Source organism: Dipodomys spectabilis, unplaced genomic scaffold, assembly GCF_019054845.1.
Source record: "Dipodomys spectabilis isolate Male_0828 unplaced genomic scaffold, ASM1905484v1 ptg000289l, whole genome shotgun sequence".
In the NCBI taxonomy this organism is placed as follows: Eukaryota; Metazoa; Chordata; class Mammalia; order Rodentia; family Heteromyidae; genus Dipodomys; species Dipodomys spectabilis.
This window is the reverse complement of record NW_024870966.1, coordinates 3,152,675-3,172,469: the sequence shown is the minus strand read 5'-3', so window position 1 is coordinate 3,172,469 and position 19,795 is coordinate 3,152,675. Positions and strand designations below refer to the sequence as shown.

The 19,795-nt window shown below is 37.3% G+C and overlaps 1 protein-coding gene and 1 pseudogene across 5 annotated transcripts in view; both read left to right on the top strand.

The window, feature by feature from the left end:
• Ate1 (arginyltransferase 1) overlaps nucleotides 1-19,795 on the top strand; it is a 102,198-nt gene that overhangs the window by 29,193 nt on the left and 53,210 nt on the right. For all 5 annotated transcript variants that reach the window (XM_042701324.1, XM_042701323.1, XM_042701325.1 and 2 more), the window contains 2 exons: nucleotides 15,865-16,046; nucleotides 18,692-18,791. In XM_042701324.1, coding sequence (XP_042557258.1) covers nucleotides 15,865-16,046; nucleotides 18,692-18,791 — 282 coding nt within the window. The remainder of the gene's footprint in view (nucleotides 1-15,864; nucleotides 16,047-18,691; nucleotides 18,792-19,795) is intronic.
• Nucleotides 9,745-12,482, top strand: LOC122126819 (annotated as a pseudogene).

The window sequence follows — 19,795 nt, the reverse complement described above, 5'->3', positions numbered from 1 at the left end:
CTGTAATTATGAAAAAGCTGGAAATTGAGGAGCTGTGCTAGAATGCAAGCTTTGATCAAAAAAGCTCAGTGGCTGGGTGTCGGTGGGTCAAACCTGTAATCTTAGCTACTTGGAAGGCTGAGATTTGAGGATCAGAGTTCAAAGCCAGCCTGGGCAGGAAAGCCCATGAGACTTATCTCTAGTTTGCTCCTAGAAAACCAAAAGTGGCGCTGTGGCTCAGAGTAGTAGAGTGCTAGCCTTGAGCAAAAGCTCAGGGATAACACCCAAGCCCTGGATTCAACCCCCAGGACCATCACCAAAAAAAGTTCATCACTTGCTAACCATATGACACTGGGCCTCCATTTTTTCATATTTAAAATGCAAATAATGCCTTCTTTCAAATAAGGTGACAGAAATGGGAGCAGGTATAACTTGCATTTCAGTCCACATTTCTGACTTTGTTTCTTCCTTTTCAAGTCCCCTTTATCCTCAAACTTGTTCAAATCCTTTCCTCTTCTGCACTGAAGGATTGTCTGTGACCTCTTTACATTGAGGAGGTAGCCCTTTTTTCTGTTTCTAGAACATTGTGTGATTAATTATTAAAACTATTACTGCTTATGATAAATTATGGCCCATTCTGGCACATGGAACATTTTTGTTGACCAGTTTGAGTGATCACCATGAGAAACAAACCAGACCAGGGAGTTTTAGTCCCACTTCTATGACCAGAAAAGCATGGTCCTCAAGGGAGAAGTAAATTGATCCAACAGAAAGGTTCTGGGCTTTGAAAAGAAAGAAGTGGGTAGCCCATGAGGAAATCAGCAGTCCTGTGCTGCTGTTTTTAAATCTGAAAATGGAGATAATACTTACAAGGTTATTAAAATTAAGTTGAGGTGGTTTGTAGCTAACACTGAGCACAGTGCTTGTAACATAGAATTTAGATATGAATAGTGTTAAGAGTAAAGTCCAAAAAAGAAAGCATAACAAGAAACCTAAAGATAATATGCTTTCTTGTCTACTCTTTAAGGAAGTACCTCCAAGCAAGGAAGCAGTGGGAAGTCTCCCAAAGAGGGGAGGAGTTTTATTATGTAAAATACATGAAGATAAATATAACTGGGAGGGCGTTGGGAAAAGTATGATGAAAAGAGTTACTATGCTTAGCATATTGAGCTTGACTGATTCCTTTACATTCACTTTAAGTTTTTTTCTAGTTAATAGGATAAAGTACAGGTGATAGTGATAATCAATGTGTTTAAAAGTTTAACTGTTAGTAATCAGTAATGCAGTTTTTTAAAAACCATTTATCAAGATGCTTTTCAAGTGAATGAGAAGAAGGGATGAGATATTGGGAAGCTTCCTTGCTGTGAGTCATGAGATGACAGGCCTGTGTCCATTCATACCTGTGGTTGGTAATGATCTAAGAGTCATTGCTTCAGAGACGAGGACAGTACTTGCATTAAATAGTTTAATATGGCATTATTTATAATGGCAAAAAAATCATGACCAGGCAACCTAACTGACCCAACAATAACAAAAGAGGCAAATGAATCATGTCACCTAGATGTGATAGAACATCTTAAATCTTAAAAGGGAGATCACGAATGTGCATTTTTGAATTACTAAAAAATAGTGTTTGCAAGATGCCAGTGTTATATTGAGGCAAATGCAGTATGCAAAATTATATGAACATGTCTTAATTTAAAAACACAGAAATTAGGAAGGAGAAATATAGAATACTGAAGATCCACAATGGATAGAGATATAATTAATGTTAGCAATTTCTCTTCTCTTCCTCCTCTTCTCTTCTTCTTCTTCCTCCTCCTCCTCCTCCTCTTTTTTTTTTTTAATGCCAGTACTGGGCTTAAACTTAAGAGTTTCACACCCTTTTGCTTGTTTGTTTGTTTTGTTTTCCAATTATTAGTAGAACTCTACTACTTGAGTCACACCTACATTTCCAGCATTTTGTCTGTTAATTGGACTTCTCTGCCTGGGCTGGCTTCAAATTGCAAACCTGAGATTTTAGTCTCTTGAATAGTTACGGTTACAGATGTGACCTGCCAGCATGTCACTTACTAATGATATTTCTGTCAAAAAACTTCAACTAGAGTTTAGAGGAGGGGCTGGGAGGAAGGGTTATTAGCAGAAGGAGTTTCGCCCAGTTGCCGCTCTGCACAGAGGATCAGTAAAGGGCTGGAGCTAGAAGTGTCCTTCTCTAGGCAAGCAACCATCTTCAAAAATGCCTTCAAGGAACACTTCCAGTGTGGGCTGCATAAGACACACCATTTTTTACTCTTCTGTTTCCATTCTTAGTATAGTAAGCATTGGTATATAGTACACTGGTATAATAAATATTTGCTGAATGAATGAACAGATAAATAGGAGCTAAATGGGGCTAAGGCTGAGAATAACTTTTTTATCTACAGTGTGGTAAGATTCAGCTAAACAGTGGACAAGATTAGTATTTTGATTCTAAGGGTGGTTGACTGTCCTATCTTGATTATAGCTACTTAACTGGAGCTTTGACTTTGCAGCTACACTTTCAGTGAACCAAGCAAATCTGTGTATTTTAGTTGTAGCTATTACTCTGGCTAAATATTGGAAATACATGTATGAAAGTCTTAATGTTTGGTTGAGAAGCAAAGGAAAATATTATGATCAAAGTTTAGTAATCTTTTTGTTAGTTTTCTCCACTTTAGATTTGAGTCATGTTTTACCTTGGCTAAGTTGGATATGTAGAGATGCAAGAAATTAAAGATTATCAACGCACTTCTCTTTTCTTTGGTGGTTTTCTTTGAGGGTTTCTGTTGATTAATTTGCCTTTGTTGTTGTTGGTTTGTTTGATTGTTCATGGTACTGGGGTTTGAACTTAGAACCTCATAGTTTTAGGCAGGCAGGTGCTCTATCACTTATGCCATGCATTCAGCCCATTTGCTTTAGTCATTTTTTAGGCAGGGTTTTGTGGGTTTTGTCCAGGACCTGCCTTAGAACACAGTCCTCCTACCTCTGTCTCCTGAGTTAGTAAGCTGGATTACAGGAGTGTGCCATCCTGCCTGGCTTGTTTTTAAGATAGTTATTGTTGTGGTCGATGTCGTCATCACTGTCTTCTCCTTCACTTCTCCTTCGACTCACCCCCCTTCCTGGCCCCCGCCCTCCCCCCCCCAGCTCCAAAGGCTTGTGTTGAGCAATGATCTTCTCTCTGAAGAGGATGTCTGGTGGCTTAGTCAGCAGTGGCCAAACCCCTGTCTCCCTTCAGTAACCCTCGCCTCAGGACTGGTCCTTTCACCACACTGTGTCTGAGATCAAAGGAAACCCTAGGCCAGAGAATGTTGGAAGTCTGTAAATGTTTAATTAATATCCAGCACTTTCCCTGATTTTGAAGAAAAGTAGTGTGACAGAGAGAATAAAAGAAATACATGAGACTTAGAGTTGAAAAATCAAGTTGATGCTAAATTTCACCTTGTCCGGAAAAACTCCCATGAATGAACCATGTCCCTTTGTTGTAAGTCCTAAATATTTAACTGCCACATGAATCTAATGAAATTGTCAGGTTATAGTAATGACATGAGTAATGTGATCCGTTGTCATTTGAATGGACCTTGTGTGGAGAGTCTCACTGCCCTCTCCAGGGCTGACCCTTTTACATTCCGGTAAGCTGAAGACTAATAGCGCTCATTAAGCTTTATGGGAAAAGAGCTTTTATCACCTCATCAAGTCAGGCAGCATATTTCCATCTTACTCTAACTCTGTGTGGCTCTATAGCTGCTGGGGGGTGCTTCCCTGCTAGGTTTACATCGGGCCTCTGCCTTCCAGACCTTTTTATTGACATTTCTCAGTCGGAATTACATTTTGCGTGGCACCACTGGCAGATGTCTTCAATTAAATGTAGGTAAATAAAAGGGATTGTATATCAGAGGCCAGAGATTCTTGAAATTCTCTCTTGAGTGACTTTACCAGTCAGTCCAGTAGGGTGCTGTCTCATTATCACTTTTGGAGGGCATGGAACTCCAGGAGAGAGGCATTTGTAACAAAAGTTAAACTATGTGTGAACATGGATCACTTAGGTTTCCCTGTGTCCTTGTTCCTTCATTTTAGATTAATTAAAATCATCTGTGTTAGAAAATATAATTATTGAGAAGTTAGCAGCTGTCATATAGGAAACTGCTTAGCGCAGAGCTCGTCTATCTATCTCTCAGGAAGGAACTGGGAACTTGGTGTCACAGCTGGTAATCTGTTACAGTAATAACAGTGTAAGAAGGGGGATAAATTACATGAAGAAGTAGAAGAGTGTTTGAAGGAAGATGGTGACAAGTTAGAGGTATATTTGGTAAATGCTAGAGTACTATTTCTCAACTTCAGATCTACTGGTATCTTGGATAAACTGTTACAGAAGTTATCCTGCACGTTGTAGGAAACATGGCATTTCTGGCCTCTGCCCAGTAGATGGCAGCATTCTCCTCACTGAAACCATCTCTTGGAGCAGTACTAAAAAGAAAGGAAGTGTAGTTAGTTGATAGTTGTAGTTAGTTGATGTTAGTGAAAGTTAAAATGCAACAATAAATTGTTTTCAGTCCAATACAAGCATAAGAAGGCAAAATGAACAAAAGACAAGTATAAATAAGAAATAGCAAGATGATCTTCAAATACACCCATATGTATTATTGCATCAGATACACATGTGTAAAGAAAAATTCTGCTGGTGGAAACATTTACTCTTTACACTGTCCCAAAACAGCAGCCAGTGCTCACACACAGCTACTGAGTTCTTTAGAAACCAGGTTTGAAAGGTCTGAAAGTTTTAAATGGATATTGCCTAAATACTCTGCCACACTAGATTTAAAAAAAAAAAAAATGAAGATCCACTTTAAATAAAATGTGACTGGGTTAAAAGTACAAGGCTAGAGGAACACCTTACAATACAGGAGGTAAATGTAACCAATTAGAGAGAGTGCACATTAGACAGTAAGTCTCAAGATAGAGATAGAAGAGAGGAAAGTTTCATGATGATGGGAATGTCAGTTCATTATAATCCAGAATGTGATACACTACAGAACAGCCTCAAAACATGAAAGAAAGCCTAATAGAATTGAACAAAAAATACTTAGGAGATTTTAGGACAACTTTCTGGGTAATTGAGAGAATACTTTGGCAAAATGAAAAATAGAAGTAATGTAGTACATAATAATACTACCATACAGTTGTTCTTAATTGATATCTATCAAGCACTGTATCCTGCATGGACAACATTTTCTTCCGTACACACATACAAATCTCAGTAAGTTGGAAAGAGGTGAAAATGTAATTAAGTTAGCATCAATAAGAAAAAGAACTCTTCATTAACTATAGCCAGGGATGTTGAGCATTTCCTCATGTGTTTATTGGCCATTTTTAACTACTACTACTGAGCAGTCTTTTCTTTAGCCCCTCTGTGCATTTATTGATTATTCAATTGGGGGGGTTGGGAGTTAGTTTTTTGAGCTTCTTGTATATTTTGGATATTAGGCCTTTGTTGAATGTATACTTGATAAAGATCTTTTTCTCAGTTGGCTGTCTTTGTAATTTTTTTCTCTTTGATCCAAGATGGGACTCAAACTTGCTTTCCACTCATTAGCAGAAGCTCTACCACCTGAGCCATGCCTCCAACCTGTCTGTAATTTTATAATTATGTTTTTTGTTGTGCATTCACTCTTTGTTTTTATATTATCCCATTTGTTAAGTCTCTTCTACGTGCTGCCTATGCCTATATGTTTTAATGTTTTCTCCTACTCCATCTTGTAGAGATTTCAGAGTTTCAGGTCTGATGTTAAAGTCTTTGATCCATTTTGGTCTATGGTGTCAAACAGGGATCCAATTTTAGTTTTCTGTGTATAGATGTAGAAATACCAATTACTGAAGAGGCTGCTGTTTTTCTAACTTAATTTTTGGAACCCTGTTGAATAGATGGGCTTGTTTCTGGGTCTTCTGGTTTGTTCCATTTGTCTTTGGGCTTGTTTTTGTGCTAGTACCAAGCTGTTTTTGTTATTATAGCTCTCTAATAGAAATTGAGGTCTGGGATTGTGCTACCACCAGCATTACTTCCTGCCCCTGCCTAAAATTGTGTTAGTTATTTGAAGTGTTTTATTGTTCAATAAGAATTTTTGTATTGCTTTCTCTATCAATGAAGAACATCATTGAGATTTTGATGGGAATTTTGTAGATCGCCTCTAGCAGTTTGACCATTTTCACAATATCTACCTGTCCATGAATATGGGAGGTCTTTTTATTTCCTGATGTTGTCTTTGATTTCTTTCTTCAGATTTTTATAATTTTTGCTGTAGAGGTCTTTCACTTCCTTGGTTAGGTTTTATTTCTCAGTATTTTTTTTTAGGTTATTGAAAATGGGATTGTTTTCCTGATGTCCTCTGCCTGTACATTGTTTTTAGCGAGGTAGAAAAGAAGAAAAAACAAAAGGAAAAAAAAATCAGTGAAAGAACTCAGACCCAAGTCTTATAGATGTTTAAATTTGAATCTTGGTTGGTGCCAATCTGGTTGTTTATAATTGTTTGGTGCCTCTTTGGGTAGAGTACCATGCTAAGGCTTTGTACCTCTGTTTGATCCAAGTGTGCTTGGGTTGTTCCCTGTTGCTACTCTGCCATCTTGTCCCTCCTCCCCCATCTCTAGGATAGCGATTTACTGGGTCAGTCTTCCTTTAGCAGTAGTAATAGTCAGCATTACTCCAAGAACCATTTCACTGTGTTGGAAATTAGGGTCATCTTCCCTGACAGTTTTCATTGCCCATTAGATGTGCATGAATGCTTCAGAATATGTTTGAATAGTAAATCCTGGGAGGGATTAGTTTCCATGGGGACATCAGTCTTGTTTGATCTCAGCATTCATTGACTTCTCATTCTGGGATGTCACTTTAGGATGTGTTTTCCCTGTAGAAAAGACTGAAAAAGTGGGAATCTCAGATTGAACTGACATGAAATAAGGGTTTAAATAAGGAGATAGTGATGTCTAAGGTGTGTTTGTAGTGTTCAATAAATATTGCATAGTTTGGAGAATTGTGAGGTTTAAGGATTCTGTTACTATTATGGAAACATCTGATTTTGAGAGTTAGGATTTAAGGTGTAAACAAATGTCAGATTAATAGAAATTGCTTTGGTAGATTAGCAATTTGATATTTATGTATTTGTTGTGAATAAATTACAGAAGTAAAATTTTCTTTTTAGATGCATTTAAAACGTTTACTATAAATCCTTCCTCAGTCAATTAAGCTTTGCAAAGTTTAGTTAAAATTTTGTTGTTACCGTGCTTCTAGCTTTAGGTTGTAGGTGTTTGGATAAATCTTTTATCTCTTTGAAACAATTAAATTCTTAAATTATGTTTTTGGGAAATAAGTTTCTTTGCTTATCCTTTGGTTTGTAAATTGCTAAGTCTCTTATTTCATTCTCTTGAGCGGCACTAATACAATGTGATTGTGTTTAAGTGTACCACAGAGGCAGAGTCCAGCAAGAAAAATGCTGAGTTGGAAATTCAGGTTTTATTCCTTTCCAGCATTTCCTTAAATTGGCTTTGTGACTTTGAGCAAAGCCCTTATCGAACCCTTAAGTCAAAGCTAACTATTATTACCATAGTTAGGGTAATTTACTGCTCATGAGTCAGTCAGATCCACACACTTAGTAGAGAGAATAAGACCTAGGAATGCAGAAGCAATATTAGAGTTCCACTGCTGCTTGGGGATCTCTGAGTATAGAAGAGCCATGCCAAGTTAACAGACTGGGAGGCGTGTGCCATGTTTCTTAGCTCTGTCATGTGAGCTCACTAGACATGACCATGCTGCTGATTTCCAGAGCTGGTCACTGAAGTTTGCAAAAAGGGAAAATCATGATCTTTGTACAGATAGAACATGAATACAGGTCCGATTTATTTGTCTCATTAGGTAATAGAAAGACATTAAAACTAGAATAAAGAGCATCTGAGGCCATAGATGTAGCTATGCATATGATTTAGTAAATAAAAGATTGATATGAGATTGCTAGATTAGACAAAAACTCATAGTTTATTTTATAGGACTTACCCTATACCCTTTAGGGTTAATTGTTGCCCTGGCTGGAAATCTACAGGTTAACTTCTATCCATATAGAATTGTAAAATAGAAAATCATGCTTTGCCAAGCTACACCAAAAGACTGCCATGCTCTAGTATGGATGTTGATGTGTATTGTGTGTCCCTGCCCCCAGCTATGTGTGGGAAGCAAATCTCCAGTGTGATAGTGGGGCAGTTGCATGTACAAAAAAGCTTACCCCCAGGGATGGGATTACTGCTGCTGGCTGAAGGAAGGTTTTGCCCTACCACCATGTGCATACACAGAAGGTGCCATCTGGGAGTCACAGCCTCTCGCCAAACACTATCTTTTTGTACTTTGAATATTGTAGCAATGGATTTCTGTTGTTGAAAAGTTATTCAGTAAAATGTGTTTTGTTAAAGTAGCCCAAGTGCACTAACATACCTACTAATGTAATTAGTAATTACTTCTGTAATTTTTCTACTGCTGTTCCATTTAGTAATTCTTAGTCTTGCTTTTTAAAACTCTTTGGTTTTTATTGCTAATGCCTATGCTAAAAACTATGGAAAGAGAAGAAATAATAAGAAAAAATATCATGCAATTTCTCCACTGGTGATATATTTTGTGTGTATTCAAGATCTGCTAGAAAAATAGGAATCAATTTTATTTGCTTTTTATAATCATTTCTGTAAGAGTGTGGCATATTAGTAATAAGTGTTATAATTTGCATTTCCAAGCTCAGCTTTATTTTTTCTCATAAAGTTAGCTTTTTTACATTTTGAGAAATCTTGCAGATTTTGATGTTATGTTGGCTTTTTACATATTTATATTTGTTTTTTAAAATGAATCTAGGTTTTAGTACGGTAGTTCATGAATCTTAGTGAAAGGTGTAACAGTTACACAAATAGTGTTTTTTAAAATGTAGTATTTTAATCGGGTATCTCAACTTTGAGGGCTTTATTAAAATATTGATCACTAAAACATTCAGGATACTAATTGTCTAATTCTAGATTTTGTGCTGGCTAGGCACTGGGAGAGGTATTTTTCTTTGCATAGAAGGAAAACTCGGGTTTTGCTCTCAACTAAAGTCTTTATCCCGCTTTTAATTCCCCTCATCACTTCCTTCCTCTCTGCTAGTCTCCTCATTCTTAACAGCATTTGCTTTGGGCATAACTAAGGTACATGCAGACGGGAGAATAAGGAGACAGGTGTACTTTATCAGAGTAAATATGTGCCCATTTAGGGAGCAGTCTAGCTGGAAGCAAGAATTGGCCTATTAATATTGATGTCATTTCTACATGGTACCTTTGGTATTGTACTGCACAGCTCATTAATCACCAAAGGTACACCATCCTTTTCCAACATCTAGAATGCTTTCTTCTTTTTTCTTTTTTTCTATATAACTTGAGGTGAGTTTTATTATTTTTCCTGTTATCAGCTAAATCCTTGAAATTGAGGAACTTGTGAAAAATGACTTTGCTGATTAATTCCTTCACATATCCAAAACTGTGAACACTACAGACCTAAGAAAGAAAACTGTTAGATACTGCTCAACACATCACTGACTCATTTATGAGAACATATAAGATAGCTCCTGGTAGTTTGATAATGTTGCTTTTTAATGGTCTACTGATGTATTGTAAGCACGATCTTTGAGAATGTGTCATTCAAACCCTTAAAAATCAAAAGCTCCCCTCTTCAGCCATCGCTGAGTGGCCAAAATGAAGTTCAATCCCTTTGTCACTTTTGACCTGAGCAAGAACCGGAAAAGGCATTTCAGTGCACCTTCCCATATTCATCGGAAGATTATGTCTTCCCCTCTTTCCAAAGAGCTGAGCAAAAGTACAATGTGCAGTCTATGTCCATCTGGAAAGATGTGAGATGCAGGTTCAGATTGTCAAAGTGGTTCAGGTTTACAGGAAGAAGTATATCATCTACATTAAACAGGTACAGTGGGAAAAGGCCAATGGTACCACTGTCCATGTGGGCATTCACCCCAGCAAAGTGATAATCACCAGGCTGAAACTGGACAAAGACCGCAAAAAGATCCTGGAACCGAAAGCCAAATCCCACCAAGTAGGAAAGGAAAAGGGCAAATACAAGGAAGAAACAATTAAGAAGATATGCAGGAGTGAAATAATCTTATATACATCTTTGATTAAAAAAAAAACTTCTTAAATGAAAAAAAAAAATCAAAAGCAAATATTGGCCTAAATCTGCTCATGATCTGTCTCATTTACACTTTGTCATTTGTTTCTCACTACTACCGAAAAGCAAGTAGTAGTATAAAACATTTTTGAAAAAAATGTAGACACTGAAATTTTAAATTACGCTGTTGCTTAAAGTAGAAAGCATATAGTAGAGTTAGGCTCAAACCCATACCTTTTGACTTTTAAATTCCAAGCTCAAGAAAGGTCCCATTTTATAACTATAACTATAACTTACCATAACTTTATAGCTTAAAGAATCCTCCTCTTCTTGTTCTTTGTTTTAAAAATATGTTTATGCTGGTAGTCTTCAGAAGTATGATCACCACTGTTGGAGGTCTCTGAGGCCTTTTCAGAGGGGCCTTAGTGTCAGCATTGTTTTCATTGTTCCACAACACATTAGCCTTATTGGCATCCTTACAGATCTGTTTTCCAGAAGCTGCTTTTTGGTAACAGACAGATACAGAGGAAGATGTAAGGGTTGGGCTGTCTAGCCTCTGTTAAACTGGGTAGGAACAAGATTTGCAAAAGTGCCACTTCTTTCACCAGATTTTTTTTTTTGTCAGTTGTGAGGCCTGAACTCTGGGCCTGGGTGCTGTCCCTCAGCTCTTCAGCTCAAGGCTAGCACTCTACCACTTGAGCCACAGCGCCACTTCTGACTTTTTCTGCTTATGTGGTGCTGAGGAATTGAACCCGGGCCTCATGCATGCAAGGCAAGCGCTCTACCACTGAGTACCTTCTCAGCCCCACCAGATTATTTTTTATTTGATATTTGTTTTCCCTCCTTAAATGTGTTAAGTACATTTGATTTACTGTGGTTTTGAAGTTATATGTGTGTGTATAATATCTCAGTTTTAAAACCTAATTTGTAAAGATCTGTAGACGTTGTCTAATATGCACAAGCTCTCAGGAGTCTTTAGTAACTTTTTAAGTATAAAGGGGCTTCAGATAAGAGTTTGAGGCCATAGTGTTAAGGTAAGAATCTGTTTTACTCTCCTTTTCCTAATAGAGTTTTCCTTCATAATATGTAATTTTATTTCATGTGGTTTGTGACAGTAGAAGAATATTGACCTTAAAAGGCCTTACCTAAAAGGCTAAAGTTCCCATGTAATGGGGCAGAATTCTCAAGATAATAATAAACAGTGACTTAGGGCGGCTTTTCTAGTAAGAGCCTCTTGGAAGACTCATTTAAGAGAATGGCCTAGTTGGGCTGCGGAAGCTGGAGAGTACCCCCTTTCATCAGTGGCTGCATAATTTATATGGATGTATTTTGTCTGGTAGATATGTAATATATGTCCATCTAATTCACTCACTAATCGCAAAAGTAATATGAAAGCCTTTCTTTTTCCTCTCTTTAATCTACCACTCTGGAAGAAACAGTTTTATGTTTGAGATCCTTACAGTTGTTTTTTTTTTTTTTTTCAAATATACAAATACACACACACGTATTTTCTGGTTGGTTTTTTGATTGGCCCAAAGTCAGGCTACTTGTTAGACCTATGAAAAGATAAAGATCTCTGTTCACAGGGTCTCTAACGTGTGGACCCTGCCCTGGAACTACCTCCCCGCTTCTTACTGTCTTGGGTGCCTTTAGTTGATGAGGCACTTTACAAAGAAGGGGGAGAGAAGAAGTGCCTATCTTCTCAAGCCTCAGCTGGTAGGCCTTACCTCTTTTCCTACTGCCTCCTGATCTTACTTGGACTTTGCATCCAGTCAGGGTGGCTGTCTCCTGCTTATTGTCTAAGTCAGTATATCACACTCAGATGTTAAAATGTAGGTTGCTGAGTCTGTAGGTCCGGATGGGGCTGAGATCTGAAGTGCCGAGTTTCTAATAAGTGAACAGGAGATGCAGAGATTGCTGCTGTAACCCAGTGTTCCCTGAAAGGAGGGATAAAATCCATCTACGCTGCCTATTATCAGTCTGCCTATGAGCAGAGCATTTGTCCTCTTGACCCATAGTTTCTCTAGTGATTTCTATATGCCTTAGGATTTACAATCTACTTGAGGAAATTCCTATCTCCAGGTTCTAACATGGACTCCAGTTTTGCCTAGTGAAACCACTCAAACTCAAAATGTGTGAATCTTAACCTATCCCCCTTTGTTTTCCTCACCCCGATTCTGTTCCTGTCAGAGGCTAACTAAGTTCCAAGTTTGGGATGACTTAGTTTTAACCTTTCATGTATTCCTTCTCAAAAGTGATTCCACCAAATACGAAAGTTGAAATTGGTATGTTTATTGTAGATGGTATCTAATGTTTGTGAACTTAGATAGCAACGTCTTAGTTTGTGATAAGTACTAATATTTTTTTCTGAGGGTACCATTGAACAGTTATTGAATAATGGCATAATAGCATTGTTTGTGAATAGTTTACAAAATGAGATATAACCATAGACAAAAAATAGAATATAGCTAAAAATGAAGCTTTAAATCTTGAAAGACTTTATTTTTAAGGACTGTCCTTGTGCCTGCTAGGTAAGTGCTTTATCACAGAGCTACATCCCCAGACCCTAAAAAAGTGGATCTTCTGGAACATACACAGAAGAGTATAATGAACCTCTGAGAACTCCATAGCAACAGGTTATTTTGTTTATTTTTTATGAGAGATTTTTAAAGTATTAATAGACTTAATTGGTTTTACAAAAGTTTCATTTCCCTTATTTACATCTTGAATGTGCATCTTAGATTATTCTCCGTTAACACAATAGAAAGTCTAGATAGGCTACAAAGAAGAGAGGTTTGTTTTGTTGGGTTCCTGGTTCTGGTTCAAGATTGAATGACTATACCTATGAATCTGTGATGGTCTTCCTTTAGACAGAGTCCTGAGGCACTAGAGGGCATAGTGACAAAAAAGAGAAATGTGAAGGAGAACCAGCCAAACTGGCTTGTATAGCAGATCCATTCTCAAAATAACCCATTCATCTGTTAATTGTGTGAATGGATTGGTCTGTTCCGGAGGGCAGAACACTGCTTCCTCAAAGTCTCACCCCCATCCCTCTGAGTAGGTCATAATGGGGCTTTAGTCTCAGTACAATTTTAGGAGGTGGTGAACACAATAGGCAAGCCATAGTAGTGTGTGGTAAATATATTACAACTGTTGGGCCAGTATTGATGCATTATTATCATTAATTAAAGTGTTTACATTAGGATTCATTATTTGTATGGTTCATTCTCAGCATGATGACAAATGCATAGAGAAGTATCCACCATTACTGCATTGTACAGAAATCTTTGTGTTCTATCTGTTCTTCTTTCTCCTATCATCTCCTGGTAACCACTGATCAATATATTCTCTCTATGTTTTGCTCTTCAAGAATTTAATATAGTTGAAATCACAGTATGTAACCCTTCCACATAAACTTCTTACACATAGCAGTATGCTTAGGTTCCTTCTTTTTGTTACTTGGATAGCTTTTTTTTTTGTAGTGGGGGCTTGAATAGTGCTCTGCCACTTGAGCCACAGCACCACTTCTGGTTTTCTGGTGATTAATTGGAGATAAGAGTCTCATGGACTTTCCTGCCCAGGCTGGCTTTGAACCTTGATCCTCAGATCTTAGCCTTCTGAGTAGCTAGGATTATAGGGCTGAGCGCCCATCTTGGATAGCTAGCTCATTTCTTATCAGTCAGTAATAGTCCTTTATATGACTATAATAGTTTGCTAACCCATTTACCTGGGGAAAGACATGTGAGTACTTCTAGGTTTTGTGTGGCCACAAATCTGAACTCATTTGGGAAAGTCTTGAAATACCTATTTTGTATATTAAAATGGGAACTGTAGTTTGACCTGGCTCCTTTAGTAAGATTCTCCATACATTTGTAATGCTGTTAGAGTCTCTTCTCACGTCGTGAGAGCTTTTATGGGATCTGTCAACTTCTTAGATGATGTTTCAAAAATTTTGCATAATTTACACTTTGGGTTGAAAACTTAATGAGTTTTGATAAATGTGTGATATATCTACTGCTACCATTCAGAACAGTTTTACCACCTAAAAGGCCTCTGCATTTAACTGATCTTTTGCTGTTACTTTACTTTGGTCTTTTATAGGATATAGTCCATCAGATTGGCATCTTTAACCTAATATATGTATTTAAATAAAGTTTCTGTGTGTGTATGCTTAGTTACTTTTTACTTTTTTTTCTTTTTGGTGGTACAATGATTGGAACTAGAGCCTCATGCTTCCTAGACAAGCTTACTGCCCTTTGAGCCATACCCACAGTCCTGTTTTTTTGCTTGTAGTTTTGGAATTGCTAGTGTCTCAAAGTTTTATCTGAGCCTCTTCCCTTCTTTCCTTCTTTCTTCCTCTGTTTTTCTCATGCTAAACCAGTCTTGAATACCTGAAATCTTTTTTGGACAGGATAAGTAATTTTTGTTGGTTTGGCTTTGCTAATATTTTAGTAAAGCTTTTTGCATATATTTTCACCAGAGGTATTGAATCATAGATCTTCTTTCTAGTTTTGATGTTCACAAACATGCTTTTAAAATTTTCCTTTATTACTCTCCAGCTTTTATCTACATACATTTTCAGTTATTTTAATTGTGTAAAAGTGGTGTACAAGTTGTTTTATATACTAAAATTGTTCATTTACAATCTCCATTTAGTCTCTAGTTAAACTTTTTTGTACTCCTTCATATATTTTATTGTGTGGTAAAATGATATGTTTTACGAATAGTTGCCCTTAAAGTCATGTTGAATTTTAGAATGAGAAATGTCCTTTAGCTGAATTTATAAAAATATGGTTATACTCCAAAATCTCTAGAGTTCTTCTTTAGGATTATAGTTATATTATGAGAATGATAGGAACCTTTTACTTTCTTTTAACTAGTAAGAAGTGTGGTAGCCCTTTGTACTTGCATAGGTATTTGTACCTAGGAAAAACAAGGGAATCCTGTGCTTTGTCAGTGCTGCTGTGTCACAGACACGGTTTGAGTGGCAGCATGGGGACACCACATTTCTACCCAGCCTTTACCTTCTATGTTCTCTGTCTTCCTCTCACACATCATTTCTTTCCATCCTTCATGTGGAACAGAAGAAATTTTACATTTCTTATTTTCAAATATTAAAATAAGTAAATTGAATATTTTAATTTTTAAATAATATTTATTTTTAATTGGCACACAGTAATTGTATATGCTTATGGGATGCAGTGAGACATTTTAAAATATGTATATCAGGTATAATCTGATCAGAGTAATTGGCAGACTTGTCCCTTAGACTTCATATTTGGCTCAGTCAAATCCTCTCTACTGGGTTATTTGAAATATTAATTTTAATTGTTGTCAACCACAGTTATCCTCCTGTGCTATAGAACTTTATACATTAATCCTTCAAGCCACCTGTACCCCTGTACCTGTGTAAACCGTCCCCATCCCCCTGCCCCTCACTGTCCATTCTTCCCTTCCTCTTCCTTTCCCCTTTCTCTGACTTTGCCATTTATCCTTTGGTTTGCTTAGTGTTTCTATAAGTAAAATGTTTTTCAATTTAACGTAGATTGTGCAAAGCATAGATGATGGCAACAAAGAGGAAATTTTAAGACTTAGTAACTTAAGTAAAACAGAAGTGTACTAAGCTAATTATGAGCTTTTAAAGTGGAGGAAACACTGCTGACTGGTTGTGTTTCTGTGTCTGCAATTCACAGGCAGAAAATCCCCCTAATGGACCAGAGTGTGGATATGGCTCCTTCCACCAGCAGTACTGGCTTGATGGAAAGATCATTGCCGTAGGGGTGATTGACATCCTTCCACACTGCGTGTCGTCTGTCTACTTGTACTATGATCCTGGTTATTCATTTCTATCGCTGGGGGTCTACTCTGCCTTACGGTAAGATTGCTTTTTGCAGTTGTGATGGGTTACAGAGAACTTCAAATAATTACTCATTTGGTCATATTTCAGAGTAGGGTAGAAATCCTACTTGACAGTATATATAATAGTTTGTTGCTATAATCTTTTATTATACATTGGTATTTATAAACAACACTTGTAAAAAAACTAATGCCATATCTGATGGTAATTTTGTAAGACTTTAATGTTTCCACACATGCCAGTGTATAGGAAACCATTGTTTTGATGCTTCTGGTGTTTTCATCCATTTGTTTAAACTGTCGTGTCAATACCACTGAAGTTCCTTAAATGTTGTCCCTTAAATGTTGTCATCAGTATCATACATATTCTTCCACTGTCAATTAGAAGTTAATGTGGTTTAAATGAATAAAAACCTATGTCTTCTGAAAGAAATGCTGGTTTCCAGTCCCACATTGCCCGAGGAAGGGAAAGCATTTTGAGAAATGTTTCATTAGGCAGTTTGGTGGTTGTACAGTCATTGCAGAGTGTGTGTATACAAACTGGAGTGACATGAATGATACTGGACAGAATGGCTTTATGGTTATGTTGTTGATCGAACATCATTATGGACATGTAACTATCTCAGGATACAAAGCAGGATGAAAATGCCTGGTTTATATCCGGACTCTATGACCCTCATTAGAAGATGGTTTTCCTTCTGGTCTTGGCTATACATACATATGTACATAACACAGTGCAATTTTTTAATTGTATGAAGATTGGGGTTTTCATGAAAATATCTTTATTCCTGCTTGTGTGTGTTTGTGTGTGCACATGTGTGCACCCACACGTGCACTTGCATGCCACCTGTCAGTGTTCTTGAAAGATGAGTTATTGAGTTGATAGACGAGGAAAAAGGAGACTAACATTTTGAAGGAAAATAAGGAAAGCAGATTAAAAGATGCTAATTTGACTGTTGATTTTAATGTATTTCAGTGAACTCTGTTTCATACTCCCCCTCAGTTTCTTCAGTTTCTCAAGCAATCCTACAATCAATAGAGTTTTATATTTTCAGGTTTTTATATAGTATGTTAGGGGTTTGTGTGTATTTGTGTTTGTGTGTGAGAGAGCATGTGCATGTGTATGTGTGTGTGCCTGTGTTGATAATGGGGTTTGAACTCAAGGCCTTGAGTTCTTGCTTAGCTTTTTTCACTCAAGGCTGGTGCTCTACCACTTGAGCCTTGCATCTGGCTTTTTACTAATTAATTGGAATTAATAGGCTCTTGGATTTGTCTTCCCTGGCTGGCTTTGAAATGTGATCCTCAGATATCAGCCTCCTGAATAGCTAGGAATACAGACTATTCTTTGCGCTGCTTGTATTTAAAAATACATATAACTTAAAGATCAATTTTTGGGTTAGCCACTTATCAACAGTGCAAATTTGAACTTGCAAAATAAGCAGAATATTTATTCCATTAAAAATTTCCCTGAGCCGGGTGCTGGTGGCTCACGCCTGTAATCCTAGCTACTCAGGAGGCTGAGATCTGAGGATCACGGTTCAAAGCCAGCCCAAGCAGGAAAGTCCGTGAAACTCTATCTCCAGTAAACCACCAGAAAACCGGAAGTGGTGCTGTAGCTCAAGTGGTAGAGCGCTAGCCTTGAGCTGAAGAGCTGAGGGACAGCACCCAAGCCCAGAGTTCAAGCCCCACAACTGACCAAAAAAAAAAAGAAAAAAAATTTCCCTGAATTTCAAACATCCATACAGCTAAAAGAAGAAAAAAGAAAAAAAACCCATAAAACCTTCAAGAGTCAAGCAAAAATAAAAGTTTTCCTCATGCTTTAGAAATGCACTCAGGTTCTACTTAGAACTGACTCTGAGAAATGAGATAAAGAAAGCCAGGTTATATATCTTGGTACTTTTCACCTGTCTTTCTGTAGGATAATAGACATTAAATTTGCACCCAACTACAAGAAAAAGTTACGTATCATACATGCCTGAAAATATTTTCATGTTAATGATAATAATAGTTATTCTTCCTAGTGTTTATTGGCTTTTGAGTTTTAATGTACTGTTTTATTCTGTTAGCAGCCCAGATGTTTTGAAAATTGGAGGACATAATGAATAATAACCAGACACTGTAGCTTTCTTTAATTTGATGCTTGTAGCTTTCTCTAATTTTATTTGAATTTTAGATCATTACTTTGCCTAATGTACACTCTAACTTTGTTACCTTATTTTTTTCTCTTTTTAGTGCCAATCCTGGCATTTGAACTCAAGGCCTGGGCACCTTCTAAGGCTAGTGCTCTACCATTTGAGCAACAGCTTCACTTCTGGCTTTTTTGGTGATAAATTGGGGATGAGAGTCTCATGAACTTTTCTGCCCTGGCTGGCTTTGAACCACAATCCTCAGATCTCAGCCTCCTAGCTAGGATTATAGGTTTGAGCCACTGGCACCCTATTGAACTTTGATGCCTTTTGCTCAAACAATTTGGAAGGCCTTTGGGTGTCTCTTTAGTAATAATCATCTTAGTGTTGGGAAAATTATTTTTCTTTCAGGAGTTGTTTCTTTTTATACTTAATAGTCATATTTTACCAAATATTTGCCATCAGATTACATGGAGTTTTTTGTTTTGTTTTTAAAATTGGAGCCAGAATTAACTTTACTTTCATCTTCTTTTGGCAGAGAAATTGCTTTTGCTAGGCAACTTCATGAACAAACATCTCAGCTTTGCTATTACTACATGGGTTTCTACATTCATTCCTGTGCCAAGATGAAATACAAGGTAAAGTCAGTTTTCATGCTTGTGTTTTCATTACAAAAGAGAGATCTTTAATGAACTGTGTCTCAGGGCAGAAGACTGGAGTGTTGAACAAGGAAGAGTGGGTTAATAAGGAGACCCCTTTGCTATCTCAAGAAACTCACTTCATATAATGAGAGTCATAATCTTCATCACACTGGCATTGTGATACTGAGGTACTTAAGAATATTTCAGAGTTTTTTAACAATGGGTTTTATGACTGTAGTAAAACCCTTTGATGTTTAGTAAATTGTAGTGGAAAACCAAACCCCAGAGGGGCAGATTTCTCTCCTGCCTATGTGTGAAGCCCTGTAAGTTCATAACATGCGGAGATACATTTAAGGGTCTTCTAGGTAAAGCTGGAGCACTTTGTGTAAAACCATCTCTTAGAGCGGTAAGTAACTGGCCTGGCCACACGTGGGCTTTTCCTCCACAAATTGAACAAGGAAGGAAAAGAGGGGCTTGAGAAAGAGAAGGCATGATAGGCCACACATTTTGAGAAGGAACCTATAAGGAGTTGAGGTAACAGTACCTTTGATATAGATGCCTATCATTTCATTGTACAAATGATAACCAGGGGACTAGAATGACCTTGAAAGCTGGACAGTTGAGAGTCATTGATTTCAGACCAAATGCGCGTGCGCATGCGCGCGCGCGCACACACACACACACACACACACACACACACTCACTCACTCACTCACTCACTCACTCACTCACTCACTTACACACCTCTGTATATACATATAGAGATATCTTCTACTTCCAAATACTTAACCTTTTACTACTGTGTTCTTGAGCTCATTTTTATTTTATAGTGCTAGATCTAAATTAATTTAGTTCAGGGTAGAAAACTCACATGTTCTAGATATTTTAATCCACTTACAAGATTACTTTGTATATTAACCTTCTTCTATTTAGTATAGTATAAGACTCATTCTAAACAGAAGTGTATTTATAGCTGACTTTGGGACTTGCAAGGATTTAGT